Below are 27,258 nucleotides of genomic sequence, written 5' to 3'. Positions count from 1 at the left end.
GGCCAGAGGGGCCCCGAGGGGCCCACCCTCAACTACAGTATTAGCTCTCTATTGGTCCTGTGCTCATAATAATCACTTCTATAGATACTGTGAATAGTGGTAATCATTAACAAACTGTTCCCCATCCCCTTCTTGCAACTCTGACACTGTGGTTGCCATTGGCAGGTTTTGGTGCACCGTATCAATTGTTATGTATAGAGTGCTAGGGGGGGCCCCATTGTAAAACTTGCATCGGGGCCCACAGCTCCTTAGCTACGCCACTGGCGGTAGGATCATCTGATCCACTCCCCTACACAGCCTGCACTTCTCCCTGAATTCAACAGGACAGTGTTTGAAGTGTGTAATGGACACAGTGGGGGTTGCAGGTTTTGTCTTTCATTGTGCGTGAGTGAATAGGAGGGCAGCATCTAAAGCTCAAACAATGATAATGGACATGTAAGCAATGTGTGTAATTACATCCATCACTACTTATAATTGAAGATGGCATAATAATGTATTTCCATTAATGCTGTCTGTTTGCCCTCTCTCTAATGCTATGTACCACCTCACGATTTTTCCAACGATTTTCCCGATGTTCATCAATTTTTTTTTTTGAGCGACAAGTAGTCATTTACACGATGTCGTGACATCGCTTAGCGTTGTGTGGTGAAAAGTGACCGTCACTGAGGATCAAGTAAAGTACTGAGGTCGCTTGACTTCTCGTTCGCGCCCGTCCTGTAATGTCACGTGACATCTCACATACCCGCTGGCAGGAAGATGAATCGCTGGACGCTTGTCATGAGGGACACCTCGCTGGATCCATCTTCCTGTGTTGTTGCAGTCACTGTGGTGAGTGTGGAGCTTAACTTTGCTTGCCCTCACCCTCTGCTCATGCTCCCTCTCCCACTGTCTCTCTGACCAAACAACTGCTACTTGGGGAACAATGTGCACAACTATGTACACTAGTCTGAGCACTCTTCAGGGGAGCCAGTAGCATTTGGAACTATTATTGTGTATTTATGTAGCACTGACATCTTCAGCACTTTACAGAGTACATAGTCATGTCACTGACTGCTCACTGGAGCTTACAATTTCATCCCTACCATAGTCAAACTGTAATGTCCGACCATATTATTATCAGGTATTTATATAGCACTGACATCTTCTGCAGTACTTTATATAGCACTGACATCTTCTGCAGTACTTTACAGAGTACATAGTCATGTCACTGACTGTCCTCAGAGGAGCTCACAATCTAATCCTACCATAGTCATAGTCTAATGTCCTACTATATTATTATTATGTATTTATATAGCACTGACATCTTCTGCAGCACTTTACAGAGTACATAGTCATGTCACTGACTGTCCCCAGAGAAGCTCACAATCTAATCCTACCATAGTCATAGTCTAATGTCCTACCATATTATTATTATGTATTTATATAGCACTGACATCTTCTGCAGCACTGTAGAGAGTACATAGTGATGTCACTGACTGTCCTCAGAGGAGCTCACAATCTAGCCCTACCATAGACATAGTCTAATGTCCTACCATATTATTATTATTTATTTATATAGCACTGACATCTCCTGAAGCACTTTACAGAGTACATAGTCATGTCACTGACTGTCCTCAGAGGAGCTCACAATCTAACCCTACCATAGTCATAGTATAATGTCCTACCATATTATTATTGTTTATTTATATAGCACTGACATCTCCTGAAGCACTTTACAGAGTACATAGTCATGTCACTGACTGTCCTCAGAGGAGCTCACAGTCTAATCCCTACCACAGTTATAGTCTAATATTTTCAATATAGGATTGTTTTGGGGTAAACCAGTTGACTTATTAGTATGTTTTTTAGGATGCAGGAAATGTCTGAAGTGTCTGAAGACAGAAACTCCATGCAGATTTTGCCCTGGCCAATGTTCAAGCCTAGGACTCAGCACTAAAATGCAGTAGTGGTACCCACTGAGCCTCTATTCTACTCATAGATATCTGCTCATCCATGTCATCAATTCTGACCCTCTACTACCCTTCCTCCCTCCATTCTACTTCTCTTCTCTTGTATCACTTACACTACAAACACACTGTGCTTATCTCCAGAATGGATTATGAATCAAACTGTTAGGCCCAGTGCACACCAAAACCGCTAGCAGATCCTCAAAACGCTAGCGGTTTTGGAGCAGATTTCAGAGCGATTCTAGGCATGTTTAGAGACATTTTCTAAACATGCCGAGCGTTTTTGTGAAGCAGATTACAAATATTGTTACAGTAAAAGCTGTTACTGAACAGCTTCTGTAACAAATACGCCTGGAAAACTGCTCTGATCTAGCGTTTTTCAGAGCGGTTTGCATTTTTCCTATACTTTACATTGAGGCAGAATTGCTTATGCAAACCGCAAATGTGCAGCAGGAGGCACGTTTGCGGTTTGCTAAAAACCTCAAACCGCTGGTGTGCACCATCCCATGGAAATACATTAGCCAAGCGTTTTCACAGACAAATGCGGTTGGCGGATCGCTGCTAAAACCGCTCGGTGTGCACTGGGCCTTAAACCACCTTACCATATCAGCCCTTCAATGTCACGATATGCCCACTCCAGTCCTACCCTAACAGGTGGTAACATATTTGCATATCTCATAATGTTTGTGAAAAATTATTTTGAAAGTAAGAATGTCTTGCTTGATAATCCAATCTTGCAATGTGACTGCCATTGGAACTTGTAGTGTGGATGCTGTATTTATTTGAGGTGCATACTGGCAGCATGTGCTGTATGGCATACAATGCTGATCATCCACAAGGCAAACTTAGGCAGCTGCCTAGGGTCTAGAGAGAGTTTAGGGGCCTGGTGGTTGCTAGCCCCCACCAAATCTAACTAAATAAGCCAGGTGACCATCAGTGGAGGGCAAAGTGTTATCTTGCCCAGGGCCCCGTTTCATAGTTATCCCTCTCTGATGGCTTATATCATGTGTGAAGTGTTCTATAATGTATATGATTTTTGTTTTATTTTTTATGGGGGGGGGGCGCCACAGGATTTCTTGCCTGGAGTGACAAGAAGGCTAGAGGCGCCCCTGGAGTATACCAGAGCAGATCGGGAGGCTAGCGGGAGAAAGGCAACATTCTGGGATTAAAGATCATGTTGCTGCAACAATAAACTGCGGTAACGTGACCATCCAACGAAATAATGTTCATTGCTGCTAATCTTGGCAGCTGTTTGTAGTCCAGTAATGATAAAGTGCGGCAGTGGGACCGTGCACCATAATTAATGCTAATTGCCACTAATCGTGGCTTTTTCTATTGGTGCCTGTGGGGGCGCCATTTTTACTGCCGCCTCTCCTGCGCCATTTTTACTTGACCCCCTCCAGTCTACTGTCTAAGGATTCTATGTGGCCAGAACAACTACTGATCACTTAACATATTGCTGAGACTAGTTTTAAATTAATGCTGTGGATATCATATTTTTTACTTAATCTTTCTGTTTTTGCCCAAAAATACAAAATGATAATTGATTTGAGGATCCTGGGAATACTACAAGGCTGGTAGATATGGGTGTAATTAATTTACAAGGTTCACAAGCAATGGTGATGGTCAGTGATAGCACAACTGAACTGAAAACTTAAGGGCTCTTCCTTGCCCCATAAACTCTGTGGCTCCTTTACCAACTTACCCTCCGTTTCTTCTTGTGGCTTTGCTCACTTGCGCCTGCTTTGTGCTCACTCCCCCAGGTTGTGTGCAGGAGCCTCAACTGGGAGCTTTTTGAGCATGCATGGTTTACAAATGTTTCTGATCTGCACATGCTCGGAACACTCCCAGTTGGGCGGCTGTGCATAGCCATTCAGGAATGCGATCCAAGAAGACGCACAGAGGACACTGCATACACCCTTGCTCCGACTGAGCTCAGTTGAAGCTCTAAATCAGGAAAGTTGAGGGGTCATGGAGTTTATGGGGTCACATATGAAGCTAAAGCTGTGGCCACTGTGTATTTATTTTCTTAGTTCAGGTACCCTTTAAAGGAGATCTGAACTCAGAACTTCCTCTCTGCTCTGAAAGATAAGCAACAGCTTAATAACCTCTAAAGAAAAACATTTCGTTGTGACAGCTGATACAAATCCTGCATAAATCTGCAATGTGTCTACTTCTTGCTTTCATGGGTTAACATCCTGTGATTACAAATTAGCTGCTTTGCCGTGGCAGAGGAGATTCCTAAGCTAACACAGCTGAAGAGATCAAATTACAGTTGTGATTAGTCACAGATGAGGGGGAGTTAGACAGGCTAAACCAGGCATGGGCAAACATGGCCCTTCAGCTGTTAAGGAACTACAAGTCCCACACTGCATTTGCCTTTATGAGTCATGACTGTGGCTGTAAGACTCCTACAATGCATTGTGGGACTTGTAGTTCCTTAACAGCTGGAGGGCCAAGTTTGCCCATGCCTGGGATAAACTCTGAAAATACACACAGGGTGTATCTATGTTCTCGATTTGTCCTGTGCAAGAGTGCAAGAGTTCCGGTCCACTTTAATGCAGCTTTATTTATTGTTAAAAGACTCTCATTTGTAATATTTTACAGGCCCCTAATTATAATTATATATATATATATATATATATATATATATATATATATATATATGCAAAAGTTCAGGTCCACTTTGAGGCTGCTTCCACAGTAAGACGTTACAGGCGCACGTTAGAGCAGCCTGTAATGCAGCCCACCACATAGCAATGACAAATCATTGGGCTGTTCACAGTGCCCACGTTGCGTTCCATTGCTTTACGTTATTTCTAAGTGCTGCATGCTGTGCGTTCTACGCAGCTAAGCCACGTTAGACTGTTTGCACATGCTCAGTAGTATTGGAGGAGGAGGTCTCTCCCTCCTCCTCCTCGGCCAGGCACATGGCTAATTAATATTCACTGCACTCAGTGACGTGCAGTGTTTTCTTCCTGGAGCGCCGCTCTGTGCGGCGATTGGCCGGCGGGACCACGTGATGCCGCATGTGTCCAAAAGTACGCATCACAGCATCACGGACGCCAGAGTGAGCTGCACAACGCGGCTCACTCTGACATCCACATCCAAGAGCACCAGGCGTTGCGTTAGGGGCACGTTATGCGACCATAACGTCCCCTTGGTGTGTAAGTAGCCTAAAGTAAACCTGTGATCAAAGTAACTTGTTAAAAAAGTTAGCCTGTGGTCAGTAAATCCAGTCAAACAATGCTACAAAACAGAAAGCACTATAAGGGCCTGTACACACTGAAAATCGCCATGTGCCATGGCAGACGCAATGCAATGCGATTGCATTTTTTTAATCAATATTCTGCAATTCCATTCTTTTATCAAAATTTCTGCAGAATTGCTGCGATTCTTGTGCAGAGTTCAGGTCCACTTTAAATAAAGAAAGGGCACGTTATCTGCAATGCTTTTTCTCTTGGTGCTGGAAGCAGTTGATATGGATGGTAATATTATTCTGAATCCGCCAGGTGGCAGCATAGGCTGATGAGCTTGTAATTATAGCTCAAAGGTGAATTCAATGGGAGAAATGTGTTCAAATGCAGAGCAAGAGACAAATAAAATTGGATTAGCAGTGAACAATAGGAAAACTAAAGTATATTAGAGTAGATAAATGGTTTTCAGGAAAATAGGGTAATAGAAACAACAATTGTCAATATAAGATTGTTATAGTGTTCAAAAGCTGGATATATAAAACTAAGGCCCGGTTCACATTAGCGGTGGACATCTGGAATCGCCGTGCCGGAGCCGGACCGCTTGCAGAACGGACGGAACGGACGCACGGCATAGCAATGAAAGCCTATGCGTCCGTTCACATGCGTCCGTTCTGCCGGACCGGAGCCGGACCGGATCCGGGCCGGATCCGGACTCCGGCGTCCGTTCCAACATGCGCTATTTTTTGGTCCGGCTCCTCCGGCAGCCGTATCCGGGGCGGAGCCGGACTGCACCATCCGGCCAATACAAAGCAATGAGAGCCGGAGAGCGCACAACACACTGGCTACAAAAACCGGACGTTCTACCCCACTTCCTATGCATTTTGGATGGGGACCACATGGGCCCAGCGTTCAAAGAGTGGGGCAGCAGCGATTTCATGCTGGAGCTCTTTTTGGCAGCAACATGTCTGATATGTCTGACAAGGAGGCGAACGACAGGAAGGAGAGAATTCCCAGGTTTACGAGTAAAAAATGCCTGGATCCATGGTCCCAACTGCAGTCTCTGTATCCACGGATGGTCTCCACACGTCCACTTGTCTCCAACAATGACCCCAGAGCTTCTGCTGACCTCCCAGACCCCAGGTATTTACAGGATGTGTATCTCCTTAAGAAACCGGATCCGGACCGCAACCGTGTTCACACCGCACGGAAACTGGATGCAAACGGACCGGATCCGGATAGGAACCGTACGGATCAGGTCCGGTCCGGATACGGTGCGGTCCGGACATCCGGTGCGGTTTTTACTAAACCGCAAGTGTGAACGGGGCCTAATGGATTGGACATGTATCTAGCTAGAATGCTTAATGATGGAGACACTAATGAGCTTGTTTGCCAGATCACAATGTAAACAATGATGTGGAGAAGATCTATGATAGTCTGGGCCTAGGGCATAACTAGAGGGGAACAGCCCCAGTGACTGCAGGGTAGCCCAAAGTGTCCCCAACTACCACTTCGATCCATCTGGCATAAGTGTCCATCCATCAGATCAGGTGTTTTGTGGCTACACTTGTTATGGGTGTGAAGAATATGATGCCCACACTTGTTTTAGAACCTTTGCTAGATGCGCCCCCAGGCTGTGAGGGTCAAAAGGGGAGGCAAGGAAAAGGGTGTGACTATTGTGAGCTGAATGACGGCTCACCCTGCTGCCGTTGAAATCCCTGGCGGCATCACATACCACTCCCCCTCCCACTCGTAGCAACTTAAAGGGAGAAGAAATTCAGGGTCGAGCGATTATTGGAACCCTGAATTCCCCTTGCACAGGGCACATGTGATGATCCGCTCAGCTGGCTGCACAGGCAGACAGCTTTTTGTCCATTCCTCTAGTCTGTGGGCTGCAGGTCTCTGGAACAGAGAGCTGTCTTTCCATTGCAAGTTTCTGGTCTGTTCTCTTGCTGGGGAATTTGCATACATTCGTTATGCAAATCCCCTACCTGCCTTCTTTGATGACTGGCACTATAAGAGCTTTATGTTTCCCAGAAGGCTTGGCTGGTCATTTCCCTTCCATGGTCTGTTCCTGATGGACACTGCTGGAGTGTCAGCCATTGCTATCTAGTATAGTTAATTCCTGGGGGTTGCTTTAGGCTCCCCTTCTAGCCCAGTCAGGTCGTATTATCTGTATTGCCTGTTCTGTCTTGTCTTGCCTGTTGCCATTGTCCTGTCCCAACGGTGGTCGTCACTCAGGAAATGGTTCTGATCTCTGTTGTTGGAGTATAGCTGGTGCAGCGGTTGCTACCAGCTATCTCTTCTGTTCTGTCTCCTGGGATCGCGCTAGCTACTTTCGCTAGCGCTGGGGATCCTTCTGTTCTGTCTTCTGGGATCGCGCTAGCTACTTTTCGCTAGCGCTGGGGATCCTTCTGTTCTGTCTTCTGGGATCGCGCTAGCTACTTTCGCTAGCGCTGGGGATCCTTCTGTTCTGTCTTCTGGGATCGCGCTAGCTACTTTTCGCTAGCGCTGGGGATCCTTCTGTTCTGTCTTCTGGGATCGCGCTAGCTACTTTTCGCTAGCGCTGGGGATCCTTCTGTTCTGTCTTCTGGGATCGCGCTAGCTACTTTTCGCTAGCGCTGGGGATCCTTCTGTTCTGCTACTCTGTACCTGGATCGCGCTAGCCACTTTTCGCTAGTGCTGTGGATCCTATCTCTCGCTTGTCCCTGTTTTCGTGTGTCTGTCTTGTCCGCTACGCTTGCTGGAGGCTCGGTGAAGTAACCGTTAAGCAAGCGCTCGCGTCCTCTGTTTCATGTTTGTCTGTTAATGGTTAGTTAGGCGTGCTTGTCTCTATTGTGCTTATCACGTGGAGATCGCGCATAACCGCGTGCACTGTTGCGAATGAGTGCGGTGTTCGCGGTTAGCTAGCGTTTGTTATTTTCCGTATCTCCTTATTGTATTATTTGCTGTGCCTTTGCTACCCTCGTATTCTATTCTGATCTGCCTTGTGTCACGTCTGGCGATCGCACCTCTCGCGATCGCGTTCCTATTTCATATCTGCTGTTGTGTGGTCGCGGGGTGGCGACTGGATTGGCGCACACACATACAACCTGTCCCTTTGCTCAATCTCATTCGCAATCGCCTCTCTTGCGATTGCGTTCTGAGCTTCGTACAATTCCTGTCTGGCACTTGTGGAGGTACAGAGGATTGGTTCCTCTGCACTCCCCAGCGCCATCTGCCGACAGGAATTTCCCTCTACAGGTGCGTAGCACCTTTTGCTGGGTGCCTGCAAATATACGCTTGTGGAGGATTTCCGCCGTGTCAGCGCACGCGTTGTGCGCTGATCACGGAGAAAGTTCCACAATCGTTACAGCACATAGTAGTATAGCACTATATCAGTTTCGGAGTTCGGCATCTGGCACCAAAACAACTTGCTTCACCATGACTTATCGTTAGGCCCCTGCTCTAGGCCTTGTTGACTAATTTCGGAGTAGATGCCTGACCACATTAAAACAGTGATTGCAGGTTACTAGACGATTTATGGCCACTAATGTGTACATATTTGGCAAGCAAAGGCAGATCATGCACACTCAATGCTATACCTTATGATGGCTGTAGTGATCGCCAACTAAGAAGCATGTAATGCTGCAGTAGCATATTAAGACGTGCATGGGTTGAGACATTTTACTGACATTTTTGTTTTTGACCACTTCACCCCCCCAAGGGTTTTTACCCTAATGGACCAGAGCAATTTTCACCTGTCAGTGCTCCTCCCTTTCATTCACCAATAACTTTATCACTACTTATCACACCAAAATGATCTATACCTTGTTTTTTGCCACAAATTGGGCTTTTTTAGGGTGATATTTGTTTTCAATAATTACCTTGTTTTCTATTCTATTTAAAGGAAAAACTTGGGGAAAAAATAAAAAATACACTAATTCTCCAATTCCATCCCCTATAGTTTTAAAATAAACAATGCTACTGTAAATAAAACCCACACGTCTTCTTTGCCCATTTGTCCCGGTTATTATAATTTTTAAATTATGTCCCGAGTACAATATATGGTGACAAAATATTATTTTGAAATAAAGGTGTATTTGTTCTGTACTGATTTTTTTTTTTTTTTTGAACTGGATCAATAATTACAAGCCTTTATTTGCAAAAATAACAGTAATATACCCTCATGCCTAACGTAACTATTTATGTATTTTTTTTAAATGCTATCATTTTTTTTCATGTCTTTTATTTTGGTAACCATGGAGGGGCTTTTTGCATTTTATGTATTTGTATTTATTTTTACCACTAGATGTCCCCACCCTCACTAGTCTGTATGCTTTGAACAAGCACACAGACAGTGTTGTTACAGAAAAGCTCATTGGCTTCTCGTTGAAGCCATGATCTTTCCCTTATAGGTATTTTGATTGGTTCAGGGAATACTTGTTCCCTTTTACCAATCGCGGCTCTCCAAGTTTCGACAGGTACGCGCGGCGAGGATGTGCGTGCGTGCGTGCATGGCAATGAACGTTCTAAAATGACAGGTGGTCCATTAATGTTCCCTTCAGCTTTCAGTAATTTTTTAATGCTAAAAATATATATAAGCCAAGGGATGAGCAGCACAAACCAAATTTTATGCAATACTATGCAAAGCATGCACGCAACACTGGAGGTGCCCAGACTCCATAAGAAATATATAAATAGAGAGGGTGCTGCAGCACACAACAGGAAAACAGTGACAAGGGCTCTTGGTTACACGTTTAAGCTCACCAACTGCGCCAAAGTGTCCCCGATCTGGTGAGTCCTACTCTAACCAGGCAAAAATGCTAGTTTTTATCAGCGTTCTAGTGGGAACCATGCCAAAAGCCCAAGAGTCCAGTGCTGCTCGTAATGGAAAAATCTACGCTTACGGATCATTACGCGTAATTTTACGCTATTACGCATTACGCAATTACGGTTACGGCGTAGGAAATTATCTACGGTACATCACTGTAATTACGCGTAAACTTACGCAATTACGCGTAAGGATACCGTAATGAAGGCGCTTACACTACGATGTTACGCGTAGTGCCGTAATAACCATTAATGCGTATTTTTGGACGCATGCGGACGATATGTACGCAATAGCCGTCAATGTGACAGTTATTGCGTACATATCATTCGTATGCGTCAAAACGTACGCTTATACTGAAGGGCGGGAGAAGATACTATTGGTTGCTTAGGATGTTGACTGATTGGCTACTCTTAGAAAATGGGAGATTTTACGTTAGTAATTACGCGTAAAATTACGCGTAAGTGTTCGTAAAATTACGCATGCCTAGCAATTACGGTAGACAGTGTAATTACGATACCACTTACGGTCTTACGCGTAAATAATTACGCGTAAGACCATAAGTTACGCGTAACGCTTACGCGTAAATTTACATTGAATTACGATGCGTAATTACGCTCATGCGTAATTTCGGCCCAGCACTGCAAGAGTCAACTAAATGGGAGAAATGAAATTAAAAACACCTCACCTTCTACTAGCTCCTAACTGAACTATGAGCACTGCTCATTTATATGCTTAACTGTGCTAGAGGTGGGTGTGGTTATGCACGCTCACAGGGGAAAATCACATAAGCCAAGGAATAGGCAGCACAAACCGAATTTTATGCAATACTATGTAAAGCATGCACGCAGCAATGGAGGTCCCCAGACTCCATAAGAAATATATAAATACAGAGGGTGCTGCAGCACACAACAGGAAAACAGTGACAGGGGCTCTTGGTTATGCTTTAACGCGTTTAAGCTCACCAACTGTGCCAAAGTGTCCCCGATCTGGTGAGTCCTACTCTAACTAGGCAAAAATGCTAGTTTTTATGATATTTCCCTTATAGGTATTTTGATTGGTTCAGGGAATACTTGTTCCCTTTTACCAATCGCGGCTCTCCAAGTTTCTACAGGTACGCGCGGCGAGGATGTGCATGCGTGCATGGCAATGAACGTTCTAAAATGACAGGTGGTCCATTAATGTTTCCTTCAGCTTTCAGTAATTTTTTAATGCTAAATATATATATATATATATATATATATATATATATATATATATATATATATATATATATAATTAAAAAACAGTGTATGGCCCCAACCTTGCACAGGGCTGCCTTACTGACCCCTTCTCCTCCATGCCGGTTGGTATTGGCCAGGAAGTAGCAGCTGTCTAGTGTGGAGCTCCATCCCATTAGCAACATCAGTCTGATATTGCTGCTTGACGTGATTCTTGAAGCTGGGAGGGCACTTTGGGAAAGAGGATAGATTAATGTTAATGCCAACTGGCTTGTTTCCCCTGAAATTATTGGAGGTAACAGTGTGGGGTTAATTTATGGTGGAATCTGGAATGCAAACACTCTTAAAGAAATCTTTTAAATGAAAAATTACCATATATCACCACAGATAACCTGATTTTTTTACATCTAAATTTTGGGCTAAAAGTGGGTGGGTTCGCTTATCCGCAGGTAAAGCACTCTGGCTAATATGTGTGTGGGGTCTTCCTCTCATTGGAAAGTATTTCTACCTATCCTCCTGGTGTCTAGCTGGCTGCTTCTTAACTGGCCGCTAGAGCATCAGGCTCACTGTGGTCACATGACAGAAGCTGCTGTGGAGATGTGAAGATGCAAGTTGGAGCTAGAAGAAGTAAATATGCTTTCAACTCCATGTTAGATAGAAGTGCTCATGCTCGCCACAGCCAGACAGAAAGGGACCTTTTTGTATTGACCTGAGGCAGCAGGTAAGCACCCGCAAAGGGCGTTGTCTTTTATTGTGCTTGGATGAAAACATTTTGCAGTTTTTCCACTTTTCTTCAGGAGAGGTAACCAACACTGCCTCTCTTCTTTTAGGCTGCTTACACACTAAGACGTTACAGGCGCACGTTAGTGCGCCTGTAACGCTCCCCCAACGCACAGCAATGTAACACAAGTGGGCTGTTCACACAGCCCACGTTGTGTTACATGTAACGCTGCATGTTCTGCCGAAAGTGCAGCATGCTACAGCGTTAGAGCGGCTATAGCCGCGTTAGACTGTTTGCACATGCGCAGTGGGGGGTGAGAGGAGGCGGGGAGATGCTGCTACAGTAGCCGCGCACATGGCTACTTAATATTCACTGCACTGGCGGCCGCTGATTGGCCGGAGGGACCACGTGATGCGGAGTGTCTCGCTCCGCATCACGTGGTCCCGCCGGCCAATCAGCGCCACTCTGGGAGACCTTATACGGATAGAGCCGCCTAACGCGGCTCACTCTACTATCCTCTCCCGCACCACCATGCGTTGCATTAGGTGCACGTTATGCGACCTTAACGTAGCACCTAACGCAACGTTTTGGTGTGCTAGTAGCCTTATACTGGTTTAAATAGTTTTCTATAAACTAGACACCTCCACCATAGTTATGGTCTGAAATTAGGGGCAGTGTTGGAGCACATGGAAGTAGAACTTTGTCCTCTAGATTGTAAGCTCGCAAAGGCGGGGTCCTCCTCCTATGTCTTATTTTGTTGTAATTTATCATGTGTGTACCAATTCTAGTGATATTTCAAACCACACATTGGGCTCTATTCATAAAACATTTGTGAGGAAAAAAAATCTTGGAGGGAAAACACTGCATCGGTATTTTAGACTTTTGTGTGCTAATTCATAAAATGTTTACACTTGCGATAAAAGGTCAGAGAAATCCCGCACTAAACTAGCGGTGCTGCTGAGTTGATACATTTTCTCTGTGCAGAGACAGAGTTACTATAAAGGAGGCAGCCCCAACTTCCCTGTAGGGTACGTTTCCACTACTGCGGAGCGATTTCTGTGGGAAAATTGCGGCAACGAATCCGCATGCGGTTGCCGTTTCTATGCGGATTTTCACGCGGAATCGCTCAGACTAAAACACTTGCGGTTTTCCTATTTAGTTACATTACCGACGATTTGCGTGCGGTTGTGCGGCATGAGAATTCTGATGGTTCTGCCGTGCAGATTTTTCCTGCACGACAAACCGCACAGAATCCCGCACAAGTGGAAACAGTCCCATTATTTTTAATGGGTTATGCGAATCTGCATGCAGAAAACGCATGCAGATTCGCTGTAGTGGAAATGGACCCTTAGATGTGCACTTTTTTAAAAACTGCCTCTCCTTGCCCTGAATCTTCTCTGAATATGTCTATTAGTCTTTCTAAACAATCTATTTAATTTCTGCAGCTTAGAAGAACTTCAAGAAACTTTACACATGCAGGCTTTCTGATGTGAAATTTATCTGAAAACAGGTACCCAAGAGGTTAAAAAACACAGCCTGGGTATTCCGGAAAGCCTTTTTTTGCTCTGCTCTCAGGCCCAGTGCACACCAAAACTGCTAGCAGATCCGCAATACGCTAGCGGTTTTTGGAGCTGATTTCAGAGCGATTCTAGGCATGTTTAGAGACGTTTTCTAAACATACCTAGCAGTTTTGGGTGCGTTTTTGGGTAGCAGATTACACATATTGTTACAGTAAAAGCTGTTATTGAACAGCTTCTGGAACAAAAACGCCTGGCAAACCGCTCTAATCTAGCGTTTTTCAGAGTGGTTTGCATTTTTCCTATACTTTACATTGAGGACGAAACGCTTCAGAAAACCACAAACGTGCAGCAGGAGGCACGTTTGCGGTTTGGAAAAAAACTCAAACCGCTGGTGTGCAACATCCCATTGAAATACATTAGCCAAGCGTTTTTACAGGCGGATGCGGCCGGCGGATCGCACCTAAAACCGCTCAGTGTGCACTAGGCCTCACTGCTGCTGCCTGGGAGGTCTGTCTCCATTAGCTTGCCAGTTATCTTGCCTGTTATCGCTGGCTTATCTCCTTTTCTAAACAGTCGGTATTCTCCGTTCCAATTCCGCCTGCTCTAATCTTTATGAATTGACATGTAGTGAGTGTGACGTGTTGTGATAATCACAGCACAAGGCAGTAATTTCAGGAATTGTAGCTTTTCATGCGTAAACAGCTTTTATGAATGGACACTTTGCTAAATGGTTGGGAAAGTCAGTTGTTTTGAGCATTACCGCACAGTGGCGTAGCTAAGGAGCTGTGGGCCCCGATGCAAGTTTTACATTGGGGCCCCCCAAGCACTCTATACATAACAATTGACACAACACACCAAAACCTGCCAATGGCAACTACAGTGTCAGAGGTGCAAGAAGGGGATGGGGAGCAGTTTGTTAATTATTACTACTATTCAAAGTATCTATTGAAGTGATTATTATGAGCACAGGACCAATAGAGAGCTAATACTGCAGTTGAGGGAGGGCCCTTCGGGGCCCCTGTGGCCCAAGGGCCCTGATGCGGTCGCAACCTCTGCAACCCCTATTGCTACGCCCCTGTTACCGCATGCGGGAATGCTTTATGAATAGAGGCCTTTAACCTTCCTGGCGGTCTAATTAATTTCGCTAGGAGGGAGCGCAGCAGTTACATATTAATTTCGTCCAGGGCTCGCTACATGATAGCCGCTGCTCAGCGGCATCCCCCCGCCCGCTTCAATCAGGAAATCCCATTCAAAGAACGGGATTTCCTGGAGGGCTTCCCCCATCGCCATGGCGTCATTGGGAGTCCCAACCCACCCCTCAGCGCTGCCTGGCACTGATTGGCCAGGCAGCGCACGGGGTCTGGGGGGACGTGACGGATATCGGCAATCGAGCGCGGGGTGGCGGCGATCGGTGTGCTGACGCAGCTAGCAAAGCGCTAGTTGCGTGCAGCAAAAAAAAAAAGTAAGCAAATCGGCCCAGCAGGGCCTGAGAAAACCTCCTGCGCGGCTTACCCCGAACGTACTTTGAGGCTAAGTTCACAGTGGGACGTTAAAGTCGCACGTTAAAACAGCATTTAACGCAGAATAACTCACTGCAATAAAAAATCAATGCCCCGTTCACAGTGCACACGTTACGTTAGTGACTAACGCTGCACGTTAAGTAAAAGTACTGCATGCAGCTCGTTATACACGTTATTAGCTGCGTTGGACTGTTTGCACATGCTCAGTAATTATTATTATTATTATTATTATTTATTATTATTATTTATTGTATTTATAAAGCGCCAACATATTACGCAGCGCTGTAATGACTTGGATGCATACTTTTCATTGCCTGTATTTTTTATCTGTATCTGCTGTATGCAACGGTAACGCTGCGTTGCCACTTTTTGGGCGCGTTGCGTTGTAAGCTTGCGGTGCGACTTTAACGTGGCATCAAAACGCAACGTCCCACTGTGAATCTAGCCTCAAACCATGTGTTCTAAAATGACAATGTACAAATAATGTCTAAGTAGCTCTGTAAACATTTTTCTACTTTTCATGTTAAATATCAGAGGCAAAAGCTTTAATTGCGTGTAGGATTTAGCTCTATTGGAACAAATCATTCTCAAAAGGGGTGTCTGCTTCAATGCACAGCCAGTGTTGTTTTTTTTCTGCATATCAGACTATGTCCCAGTGCACACCAAAACCGCTAGCAGATCGTCAAAACGCTAACGGTTTTGGGAGCAGAGAGCAGATATTTGGCCGGGTGCACACCAAGCGGATTTTGTATGCGATCCACCAGCCGCATCAGCCAGTGAAAACGCTTGGCTATTGTATTTCAATGTGTGGTGCACACCGGCGGTTTGAGGTTTTTTAGCAAACCGCAAACGCGCAGCAGGAGGTGCGTTTGCGGCTTGGCAAAAACCTCAAACCGCCGGTGTGCACCATCCCATTGCAATACATTAGCCAAGCGTTTTTATAGGCGGATGCGGCCATCGGATCGCTCCAAAAAACGCTCGGTGTGCACTGGGCCTATCAGAGTATTTTTCTCTGAAAGCAAAAAAAAGTATGAAAATCAGTGGCGTTACAGACAATTACAAATGTTTATAACAAGTTACATTTCCTCTGCTCTCTTCAGAAACTTCAGTCAGGCCTGGTGCACACCGAGCGGTTTTTGAAGCAATCCGCAAACCGCTTCCGCCTGTGAAAACGCTTGGCTAATGTATTTCAATAGGATGGTGCACACCAGAGGTTTGAGGTTTTTAGCAAACCGCAAACGTGGGTCCTGCAGCACTTTTGCGGTTTGCAGATACGTTTCTGCCTCAATGTAAAGTATAGGAAAAGCTCAAACTGCTTTGAAAAACACTAGATCAGAGCTGTTTTCCAGGCGTTTTTGTTACATTAGCTGTTCAGTAACAGCTTCACTGTAACAATAGTTGTTATCTGCTACACAAAAACGCTCCAAAAAACGCTAGGCATGTTTAGAAAACGTATCTAAACATGCCTAGAATGGCTCAGAAATCTGCTTTAAAAACCTTTAGGGCCCGTTCAGACTACAAAATGCGGACCGCAACGCATGCGGACCGCAACGCGTACGAACGCACGCATGTCCGCGTTCGTATGCGTTGCGTGGCTGATCCCATCACTGAAAAGTGAATGGGACAGCCGCGCGTTTTTGTAAAATCTGCGTGCAGCATGCGTTCCCGGACCGCACAGGTCCGGAACGCATGCTGTGTGAACATCAGACATTGCACTCTATGCAATGTCTGATGTCGTGCGTTTTGGCCACCTGCACGCGTTTCCAAAACGCGGCTGGAAACGCGTGCAGTGTGAACGGGCCCTTAGCGTTTTGCAGATCTGCTAAAGGTTTTTGGTGTTCACTGGGGCTATGAGACACAGGACACAGGCAGCTGCTGAGAGCTTTCTCTCACACACAGTTAACAGATGCACTGCGAAGGAATTCCCCCTCCCATCATGGTTCACTCCGCCGCCACATTAGAGCAGACTTGCCGTCAGATAAAGGAATTTGATACAGTAAACGAAGGAGATAAGCAAGTGAAATGTATACATCATTATTTATTTATTTTTATTTACTTATTTACCAGCACTTCAATCCCAGTTTAAAGGACTTACGAGGTGAAACTTGTAAAAGAAAGTTCAGTACCTGTGTTTATTCTGTATCCACGGAGGACGCCCTCCGTTTACTTCCGCCGGACCCCCGGTTGGCTTCCGACCCCACCGCCCGGGTCAGGCTCTCAGCCCACAGGTAAAATGGCCACCAGAGCTTGCCACGGCTGCGCAGTCCGCATAGATGTGAGTGCGGCTGCGCAGCGCTAGGGCTCCTCCCGCTGCATCCTTGCTACAGGTTGTCTCCTGTACGTGGATCAGGGGGAGGCCCTAGAGCTGCAAGCGGAAAGCTCCGGCAGCCATTTTACCTGTGGAATGAGAACCCGACCCGAGAGGTGGGGTCAGGAGCCGACTGGGGGTCTGGCACAGAGTGGGGGACCTGGCAGAAGTAAACAGAGGGTGCGGATGGTGTCCTCCGTGGATACAGAATAAACACAGGTACTGAACTTTTTTTTTTACAAATTTCACCTCATAAGTCCTTTAAAAAAACATGCTAATCGATAGTGTTCCTTTAACTATATACTGTTCGTATTTGTACTTGTATTGCTGGATTGTCATGATCATACAGTTTCTTTAAAGCAAGTATGAAGCCAATTTAAAGAGAAAAAACAGATACTTACCTATGGAAAAGGATAGCTCCAGGTCCTAATGAGCCTTCCTGTTCCTCTCACGGTCCCCGCATTCCAGCGCTAGATCCCCGGTTCAAATCCCCAGCCGCGGGAGGCTTCAGAATCCTGAGTTCTCCAAAAGACGGGCGGCTCCTTACTGCGCAAGCACGCAAGATAACATGCTCACGCATGCTTAGTATGGAGTGTCCCATCTTCGGGAGCATTCAGGCCCCTGAAGACTTCCGAAGCGTTAGGCAGCGGCAGAGAGCCGTCTCCAACCGATCGGAAGATGTTGGCACTATATGAATAAAATAATAATATACGCATACTTCACAACTTTTTTTATATAAGAAAGAGGGACACTTTGAGACACACCCCTGCAACCCCCATTATCACGCCCCCACCACACCCCTAGTCTCTGATACCAGAAACAATTCTCTATCATTAGTTCTCCATCATTTATAAATAAGAAAAGTATCTATTTAAATGATAGAAATAACATTTATAGTGTATGAAACACATTTTTTTAGTAGAAAATGCATATATTTAGATAGATCTGTACATGAATCCTGAAAGAGGTACAAATAAGAAAGAAATAGGGACAGAGGCCGAAAGAAGGACTGTCCCTCTGAAAAAAGGACAGTCGGGAGCTAAGTTTAGGTGCCCATTAACGGTACTAAAGTTTCATCAGTTGCGATCTTTCAACGCACTTTTTACCATCACAAGTAATCGGAAGACAATTCTTGATTGTTCCCATAAACAGGTTGATTCAGATACGTTCGTAAAATTCAACTTTCGGATCGACTTAATTTTCAGTTCCAATCGATCAAAGAATTGTTTCACATTAATTTTCACCAAACACTGCGCTGTTTTCTGTACAATTCGATCGTAAATATATTACATTGAACATCACATCCGTTAACAAGCCCCTTAATAGCTATAAGGCCTTGTTCACATATAAAGTCAAAATCGCTGACGACAGCGTTTTGCTATTTTTTGCATGATTTTTTTAGCGCCTCCCGGTGCTTACCTGTGCGTTGCGATTTTTTAATAAAGCGCTTTTTTTTTTTTTTCACAAATCATTTTATTGATGATTTTCCTCAACAAAACATGGCCACAGGCCAACAAACACAAAAACATGTACAAAATAGGAGTGTAAATACAATCTGGAAGCTAGCAAAACAACTTGTTGCCTGACTCAGATAATGCATCAACTGATTGCCTTGGCATTTATATCAAGAGTAGATTTAAAAAGGTCCAGGAGATAGTTGACAGTTGTGAGTCTTGTGACAGTCTTTCAGTTCAATACTGGATAATGGAAAATTGTTGCTTCCCATAGGTTAGATAAAACGCTTTTCTAAGCGCTTTTGCAGAGCGATTCTGTTTTAACACTTCCTAACGTTAGTCAGGAAGTGAACTCTTTCACCCGGAAATGAATAAAAAAAAGCATTTATTCATGAAAGCATGGGGAAATCGCTTTACAAAGCACTTTTTCAAGCATTTTGCGATTTCCCTATACCTTCCATTGAGGCAAATCGCCCTGAAAATGGTACAGGCAGCGCTTTGGTGAGTGGATCGTAATCGAACTGCTCAGATGTGAACACTCCCATAGGGAAACAAGCACTTTTAGGGCGATATTCAAAATCTTAAAAAAAAACGTAAACGCCCTTAGGGCTTGTTTCAGAAAGTGCTGCTAACTGTTAGCATGCTTGTGAAAAGCCCCTTTTCACGCCTAAAAACACTTTGTGCGCTCTAAGTAGCGCTGACGCGCAAAGTCCCGTGTGCAAAGTCCGGTGCGCGTAAAACGTTGCATCGCGGTGCAACGAAAATGGCGCACCCAATGCGCCTATAAGGTCGCATTGGATGCGACCTTATAGGCACATGGGTGCGACGTTAAAGAGACACTTAAGCCAGAAAAAAAAAATGAGTTTTACTCACCTGGGGCTTCTACCAGCCCCCTGTAGCAGTCCTGTGCCCTCGCAGTCACTCACTAATCCTCTGGTTCCCCGCTGCCAGCTAGTTTCGTTTTTGCCAACAGGCCCGTCAGGACTGGCCATGCGTACCTTTTTCCGCATTCCCGACTGTAATTAGCGCTATTGCGGGCCGCAACGCGTACAAAAATACGCGTTGCCGCATTACGAACGCATAGATCAGCAGCAACGCGTATTTTTGTATGCGTTGCGGCCCGCAATAGCGCTAATTACAGTCGGGAATGCGGAAAAAGCTACACGTGGCAAGTCCTGACGGGCCTGTCGGCAAAAACGAATCTAGCTGGCAGCGGGGGACCAGAGGATTAGTGAGTGACTGCGAGGGCACAGGACTGCTGCAGGGGGCTGGTAGAAGCCCCAGGTGAGTAAAACTCTTTTTTTTTTCTGGCTTAAGGTTCACTTTAAGGTTGCATCCAATGCGCCCTTACGCTTTCGTCACACTCACACACACATGCAATGTTTTGCGCGCACCGGACTTTGCGCACGAGCTGATTCACTTTTCTTGGTGCTAACTATTTAGCACCCTAGTTAGCACACCCAAGCCTTTGGGCGTGCTGAGTTAGCACCAAATAGTGAATTAGGCCCTTATGCTATAGATACATGGTACGTTTTGTACCTCAGAATCAAGCCGCTGATGGTGGCCGATGATAAAGTCCAACGCGTCCGATCAGCCGCCGGATCGATTTCCCCCTCGATACCGCGGGCGGGACAATAGGAAAAAACGAGCAGAAGATAAGAAGTGCCCGCGGGGACGAGCGGGAATCAATCCGGGCGGCCGCAGGGACGCGCCGCAATCTATCGTGCGGCTCGATACACGGTACAGAAACGTACCGTGTATCCTCAGCCAGGGCCGAGCCTGGGCGGGTGCTGCGGGTGCAAGGCACCCAGGCGCCTGCCTCTGAGAGGCGCCGACCCGGCCACCGCTCTCCCCCTGTGGCCGCCGCTCTCCCCGTGGCCGATGCTCGCTCGCTCCCTCTAGCCGCCGACGCTGCCGCGTCAGACCTCGATCAGGCGGGCGGGCGCTAGGACCGACCTAGCACGCCGCACTGATATGCGGAAGTGACATCACTTCCGCATATAGAGCGGGTGCGTCCAGCGCCCTCTTACTGGTCGGGTCGCCCGCTGATTGAGGTCTGAAGCTGCAGCAAGGTAAGGGGGGAGCGGCTAGAGGGGAGGGGAGCGCTCCTGTCACTAACTACCTAAACGGGGACCCTATACCCCCTGGCTACCTAGACTGGGCACATATACCCCCTGGCTACCTAGACTGGGCACATATACCCCCTGGCTACCTAGACTGGGCACATATACCCCCTGGCTACCTATGCTGGGCACATATACCCCCTGGCTACCTATGCTGGGCACATATACCCCCTGGCTACCTATGCTGGGCACATATACCTCCTGGCTACCTATGCTGCGCACATATACCCCCTGGCTACCTATGCTGGGCACATATACCCCCTGGCTACCTATGCTGGGCACATATACCCCCTGGCTACCTATGCTGGGCACATATACCCCCTGGCTACCTATGCTGGGCACATATACCCCCTGGCTACCTATGCTGGGCACATATACCCCCTGGCTACCTATGGTGGGCACATATACCCCCTGGCTACCTATGCTGGGCACATATACTCCCTGGCTACCTATGCTGGGCACATATACCCCCTGGCTTCCTATGCTGGGCACATATACCCCCTGGGTACCTATGCTGGGCACATATACCCCCTGGCTACCTATGCTGGGCACATATACCCCCTGGATACCTATGCTGGGCACATATACCCCCTGGATACCTATGCTGGGCACATATACCCCCTGGCTACCTATGCTGGGCACATATACACCTGCCTACATATACTGGGACATATACACCTGCCTACATATACTGACGACATATACACCTGTCTACATATACTGGGACATATACACCTGCCTACATATACTGGGGACATATACACCTGCCTACATATACTGGGGACATATACCCCTGCCTACATATACTGGGCACATATATCCCTGGCTATATATTCTGGGGACACTGGCTGTTTGTCATTATGTTAATTTGCTGGTGAAAAGCTGTCTCTTGTTATGTGCATTTGCTGGTGAAAAGCTGTCTCTTGTTATGTGCATTTACTGGTGAAAAGCAGTCTCTTGTTATGTGCATGTACTGGTGAAAAGCAGTCTCTTGTTATGTGCATGTACTGGTGAAAAGCAGTCTCTTGTTATGTGCATTTACTGGTGAAAAGCAGTCTCTTGTTATGTGCATGTACTGGTGAAAAGCAGTCTCTTGTTATGTGCATGTACTGGTGAAAAGCAGTCTCTTGTTATGTGCATTTACTGGTGAAAAGCGGTCTCTTGTTATGTGCATTTACTGGTGAAAAGCGGTCTCTTGTTAAGTGCATTTAATGGTGAAAAGTGGTCTCTTGTTATGTGCATTTACTGGTGAAAAGCGGTCTCTTGTTATGTGCATTTACTGGTGAAAAGCGGTCTCTTGTTATGTGCATTTACTGGTGAAAAGCGGTCTCCTGTTATGTGCATTTACATGGGGAAAAGCTGTCTCTTGTGTGCATTTAGTGGGGAAATTTTGTCAGTAAAAATAATCTTTTGTCAGTAAATTTTTAGGTATTTGTCAGTAAAAAATAACGTGAAAGGGTGGCAACATGGCAGGCTGCGTGGCGCAACGGGAAAGATACAGGCAGCCCACCTTGGGCTTGGCAGGGGGGAGGAGCCGACGTCAGCGAGCGAGAGTAGGGTGGCAGCCATAAATACGCAGTGTGCGACTGCGTCGCACTCGCAGAGCCTCTCAGCCTGAGTCAGTCCAGAGACTAGCAGACTCGCAGGAAGCCAAAGCCAGCCAGGAGCAAGCCCATGGAAGAGGGGTAGGAATGGGGTATCACATGCATGCGTAAAGAGGTGGAAGGTGTGGGTGTGATTAGGCAGGACATGGGTGTGGTTATGTGGTTGGGAGCGGTTAATTTAACCACTCCCATAGGCGCCAGAGAAAATCTTGCACCCAGGTGCCAGGCACCCCAGGCTCACCCCTGTCCTCAGCATTAGTGTGAACAAGCCCTAAAGTGTGCATGTGGAATTGGGGATTACCAGGGCGGGGCTGCAAGTGAAAAAAGGCAGGTGCTAAAAGGTGTGCAAAATTTAAAAAATCCAGCCTCTAATAAGCCGGTGCATCTGCAGCTAGGAGTGTGCCACCGATTGCTGATTCCCCAGCACAGCGTGTATCCATCCAGCTCTGGCAGCAGCCTCACAATGGCCGGGAGAAGCGCACAGTCGTTTCTTCATTTCGCAGCTGTTTACTGTGCATTAGGCATGTGAGAAGCTTTGCCAGCAGCGCTAGGACTTTCCATATTACTGCTCCACTCTGCAGGGCTGGGCTCAGGAAGAGTCACACATGCTTCCCGCTGCCATCCGCCCGCAGGACTGCTCGGGGGGAACCATCCAGCCTTCCACCGGACGAGGTATGTGAGGACAGTCCCCTCCTGCTGTCCCTGTATGGAGATATCAGCATCAGGGCAGCTCACTAGCTCAGAACCGTGTTCAGCCCAGTAATCAGTGTGTGGGAGAGGCAGGGATTGCTATGGCAGCCTGACTAGACTTTACATGATGACTTGTGATGATTGTTTGCTTCTCCAGCTCATGTTTACCTGAATTGTGTGCTGTTGTATCTGTGACACTTTTTTTGTCCCTGAAGTATCATTAATATCCTGACAGCAAAATGGAACTCCAGCTCAAACTTTTTTTTTTTTTCTTTTTTTTTTTTTTTTGCTGGTTAAATTGAGTGCCAGTTTTGTTTTTGTAATCTTTGTGTGTTTCATTTTTTTTTATTTTTTAATAGTGCTTTTGAAGTGAGCTAAATGAAGTTCAAGCTAATTTGGGTGCAGTGCAGTGTTCAGTGAATGGTAGGTGGCCACGGGTTAAGGTTATGGATGTTTAAGGTTAGGCGCTCACCGGGAAGTGGGTTGGTGAAGGTTAGGCGCACACTGGTGTGTGTATGTGTGTGTGTGTGTGTGTGTGTGTGTGTGTAGGGGGGGAGGGGGGTGTTAAGAGCAGGGAGAGGTTGTGTTACCTTTAAAACCATACATTCAGGAAAACCCACCCCCATATTAGCTCGGAGCGCTCCTTAGAGGGAATGTGGAACTAAAATCTCCACCTTGTGTGCTGTTACCTGAACAGGTTTCCCTAAACCCATCTTGTCTTGCTTAGAAATTACTTATTATTTTTTTTTTTTTTTTAGTGAAGAATGTCTCACAGACAATTTCCATGGAATCTCCATAATCCCTTCCCTATTTGGGATATCCTTCTTAATAAAATATGTGGTTTCTGCATCCATGCAAGTGTGTGTGTGCCGCCACACTGCGCAAAGCCATGTGACGTACACACAGGCGGGGGGAGGGGCATGTGTGGGTCATTGGAGTTTGTACACGCATGCACTCAATTTGTGTGTGTGCCACTGCAACACCCTTTATTGAATGGACTAAAAAGGCCGCTATTTATCAGGCAGATTAATTTAACCTTCTTGCCGTTAATCGCGGCTTGTACTATTGTCGCCTATGGTGGCAGATAATGGGTACAGGCAGAGGGGCTAGTGTTAGGCAGCGGGGGTGGAGTAGTCCAGGGTTAGGCAGCGGGGGTGGAGTAGTCCAGGGTTAGGCAGCGGGGGTGGAGTAGTCCAGGGTTAGGCAGCGGGGGTGGAGTAGTCCAGGGTTAGGCAGCGGGGGTGGAGTAGTCCAGGGTTAGGCAGCGGGGGTGGAGTAGTCCAGGGTTAGGCGGGGGGGTGGAGTAGTCCAGGGTTAGGCGGGGGGGGTGGAGTAGTCCAGGGTTAGGCAGCGGGGGTGGAGTAGTCCAGAGTTAGGCGGGGGGGTGGAGTAGTCCAGGGTTAGGCGGGGGGGTGGAGTAGTCCAGGGTTAGGCGGGGGGGAGGTGGAGTAGTCCAGGGTTAGGCGGGGGGGGGGGGGGGGTGGAGTAGTCCAGGGTTAGGCGGGGGGGAGGTGGAGTAGTCCAGGGTTAGGCGGGGGGGGGGGTGGAGTAGTCCAGGGTTAGGCGGGGGGGTGGAGTAGTCCAGGGTTAGGCGGGGGGAGGTGGAGTAGTCCAGGGTTAGGCGGGGGGAGGTGGAGTAGTCCAGGGTTAGGCGGGGGGGGTGGAGTAGTCCAGGGTTAGGCGGGGGGGAGGTGGAGTAGTCCAGGGTTAGGCGGGGGGGGGGGTGGAGTAGTCCAGGGTTAGGCGGGGGGTGGAGTAGTCCAGGGTTAGGCGGGGGGGAGGTGGAGTAGTCCAGGGTTAGGCGGGGGGGGGTGGAGTAGTCCTGGGTTAGGCGGGGGGGTGGAGTAGTCCAGGGTTAGGCGGGGGGGTGGAGTAGTCCAGGATTAGGAGGGGGGGTGGAGTAGTCCAGGGTTGGGCAGGAGGGGGGGTTGAAGTAGTCCAGGGTTGGGCCGGGGGGTGGAGTAGTCCAGGGTTAGGCGGGGGGGTGGAGTAGTCCAGGATTAGGAGGGGGGGTGGAGTAGTCCAGGGTTGGGCAGGAGGGGGGGTTGAAGTAGTCCAGGGTTGGGCCGGGGGGTGGAGTAGTCCAGGGTTGGGTGGGGGGTGGAGTAATCCAGGGTTGGGCGGGGGGTGGAGTAGTCTGGGGTTAGGCAGCGGGGGTGGAGTAGTCCGGGGTTAGGCGGGGGGGGTGGAGTAGTCCAGGGTTAGGCGGGGGGGTGGAGTAGTCCAGGGTTAGGCGGGGGGGAGGTGGAGTAGTCCAGGGTTAGGCGGGGGGGGGTGGAGTAGTCCAGGGTTGGGTGGGGGGTGGAGTAATCCAGGGTTGGGCGGGGGGTGGAGTAGTCTGGGGTTAGGCGGGGGGGGTGGAGTAGTCCAGGGTTAGGCGGGGGGGTGAAGTAGTCCAGGGTTAGGCGAGGGGGTGAAGTAGTCCAGGGTTAGGCGAGGGGGTGGAGTAGTCCAGGGTTAGGCGAGGGGGTGGAGTAGTCCAGGGTTAGGCGAGGGGGTGGAGTAGTCCAGGGTTAGGCGAGGGGGTGGAGTAGTCCAGGGTTAGGCGGGGGGGTGGAGTAGTCCAGGGTTAGGCAGGGGGTGGAGCAGTCCAGGGTTAGGCGGGGGGTGGAGTAGTCCAGGGTTAGGCGGGGGGGGGGGTGGAGTAGTCCAGGGTTAGGCAGGGAGGTGGAGTAGTCCAGGGTTAGGCGGGGGTTGGGCAGGGGGGGTGGAGTAGTCCAGGATTAGGCGGGGGGGTGGAGTAGTCCTGGGTTGGGCAGGGAGGGTGGAGTAGTCCAGGGTTGGGCAGGGGGGGGTGGAGTAGTCCAGGGTTGGGAGGGGGGGTGGCGTAGTCCAGGGTTGGGCAGGGGGGGGGGGTGGAGTAGTCTAGGGTTGGGCAGGGGGGGGGGGTGGAGTAGTCTAGGGTTGGGCAGGGGGGGGGGGGTGGAGTAGTCCAGGGTTGGGCAGGGGGGGGGTGGAGTAGTCCAGGGTTGGGCAGGGGGGGGGTGGAGTAGTCCAGGGTTGGGCAGGGGGGGGGTGGAGTAGTCCAGGGTTAGGCAGGGGGTGGAGTAGTCCAGGGTTAGGTGGCGGGGGTGGAGTGGTTAGATTTTTAGGCATATGTAGAGGGAGGGTTCAGTGTGAGAGTAGAGCAGAGATATAGGTATTTATTACCTGCTACCGGGCATCTTCTCCACTTCCTTGTTAGTTTGGAGCTGTCCTGCAGCCAGCCAATCACCATGCGGCTTCATTCCCCATATGGTGATTGGCTGGCTGCTGGACTCCTTCAAACTGGGAGAAGGTAATGTATGAGAGATGCCGCTAATGACATCTTATTACTAAGAAAATAAAAAAAAATCCTCTGGTGGATACCTACCTCGGGAGGGGGAAGCCTCAGGGTCCCAATGAGGCTTCTCTGTCCTCTGCAACTTGGGGGAATCCAGCGCTGGCTCCCCCAAAAGTCGATCGACAAGTGACAGTGAAGGCACGGGCAATATTTACCTACTGTGATCCTACGCAGGTGCGATCGTGTGGTGGCTAGCACGCTCACCTTGCAGTGCTGGGTAACTGGTTGGAATCCCAGGAAGGTCAATATCTACAAGAAGTTTGAATGTTCTCCCTGTGTCTGTGTGAGTTTCCTCCGGGCACTCTGGTTTCCTCCCATGTCCCAAAAACATACAGATAATTTTATTGGCTTACCCCTAAAATTGGTCCTAGAGTATGATGCACCTATGACTGTGGTAGGGATTTGTTTGTTAGCTCCTCCGAGAGACGGTTAGTGAAAAGACTATATATACTCTGTAAAGTGCTGCAGGAAACGTCAGCGCTATAAATAATAATAATGTGATAAAAGTGTGTCTGCATTGTACATTTTGTGAGGAAAAGTGTCAATTTTTCTTTTTTTATTTAAACATGGATAGGAGGTCCCCATGGGATACAGGAAGTCAGGACAAAAGGTATTGCTTGTAGGCTGAAATCTAAAACACAGCTCCACCTTCTTCACCTTTTTACAACTTTTCTATTTTAAGGAAACGTGTAAATGAGGGTGCTAAGAGAAAATGCTAAATTTACCCTGTCAGATATCCTGTGATCAGCTATGGTACTTCTGTGTAAAAAAAATAAAAAAATAAATCCCAGCATGCACCTTACTTTAGCCTCCCCAATTTGTAATG

General features: G+C 47.6%; 1 protein-coding gene across 2 annotated transcripts in view; it reads left to right on the top strand.

Annotated features, from left to right (window-relative positions):
* LOC137522835 (galactoside alpha-(1,2)-fucosyltransferase 2-like) overlaps positions 1–27,258 on the top strand; it is a 321,802-nt gene that overhangs the window by 21,192 nt on the left and 273,352 nt on the right. Inside the window, exon 1 of one of the 2 annotated variants that reach the window (XM_068242962.1) lies at positions 23,021–23,092. The exons of the other annotated variant lie outside the window; for it this stretch is intronic. Coding sequence (XP_068099063.1) covers positions 23,026–23,092 — 67 coding nt within the window. The 5' untranslated portion in view covers positions 23,021–23,025. Of the gene's footprint in view, positions 1–23,020; positions 23,093–27,258 lie in introns of those variants that run through there. 2 annotated transcript variants of the gene reach the window in all.

This window comes from Hyperolius riggenbachi, chromosome 6, assembly GCF_040937935.1.
Source record: "Hyperolius riggenbachi isolate aHypRig1 chromosome 6, aHypRig1.pri, whole genome shotgun sequence".
NCBI lineage: Eukaryota > Metazoa > Chordata > Amphibia > Anura > Hyperoliidae > Hyperolius > Hyperolius riggenbachi.
This window is presented reverse-complemented; position numbering and strand designations above follow the sequence as displayed.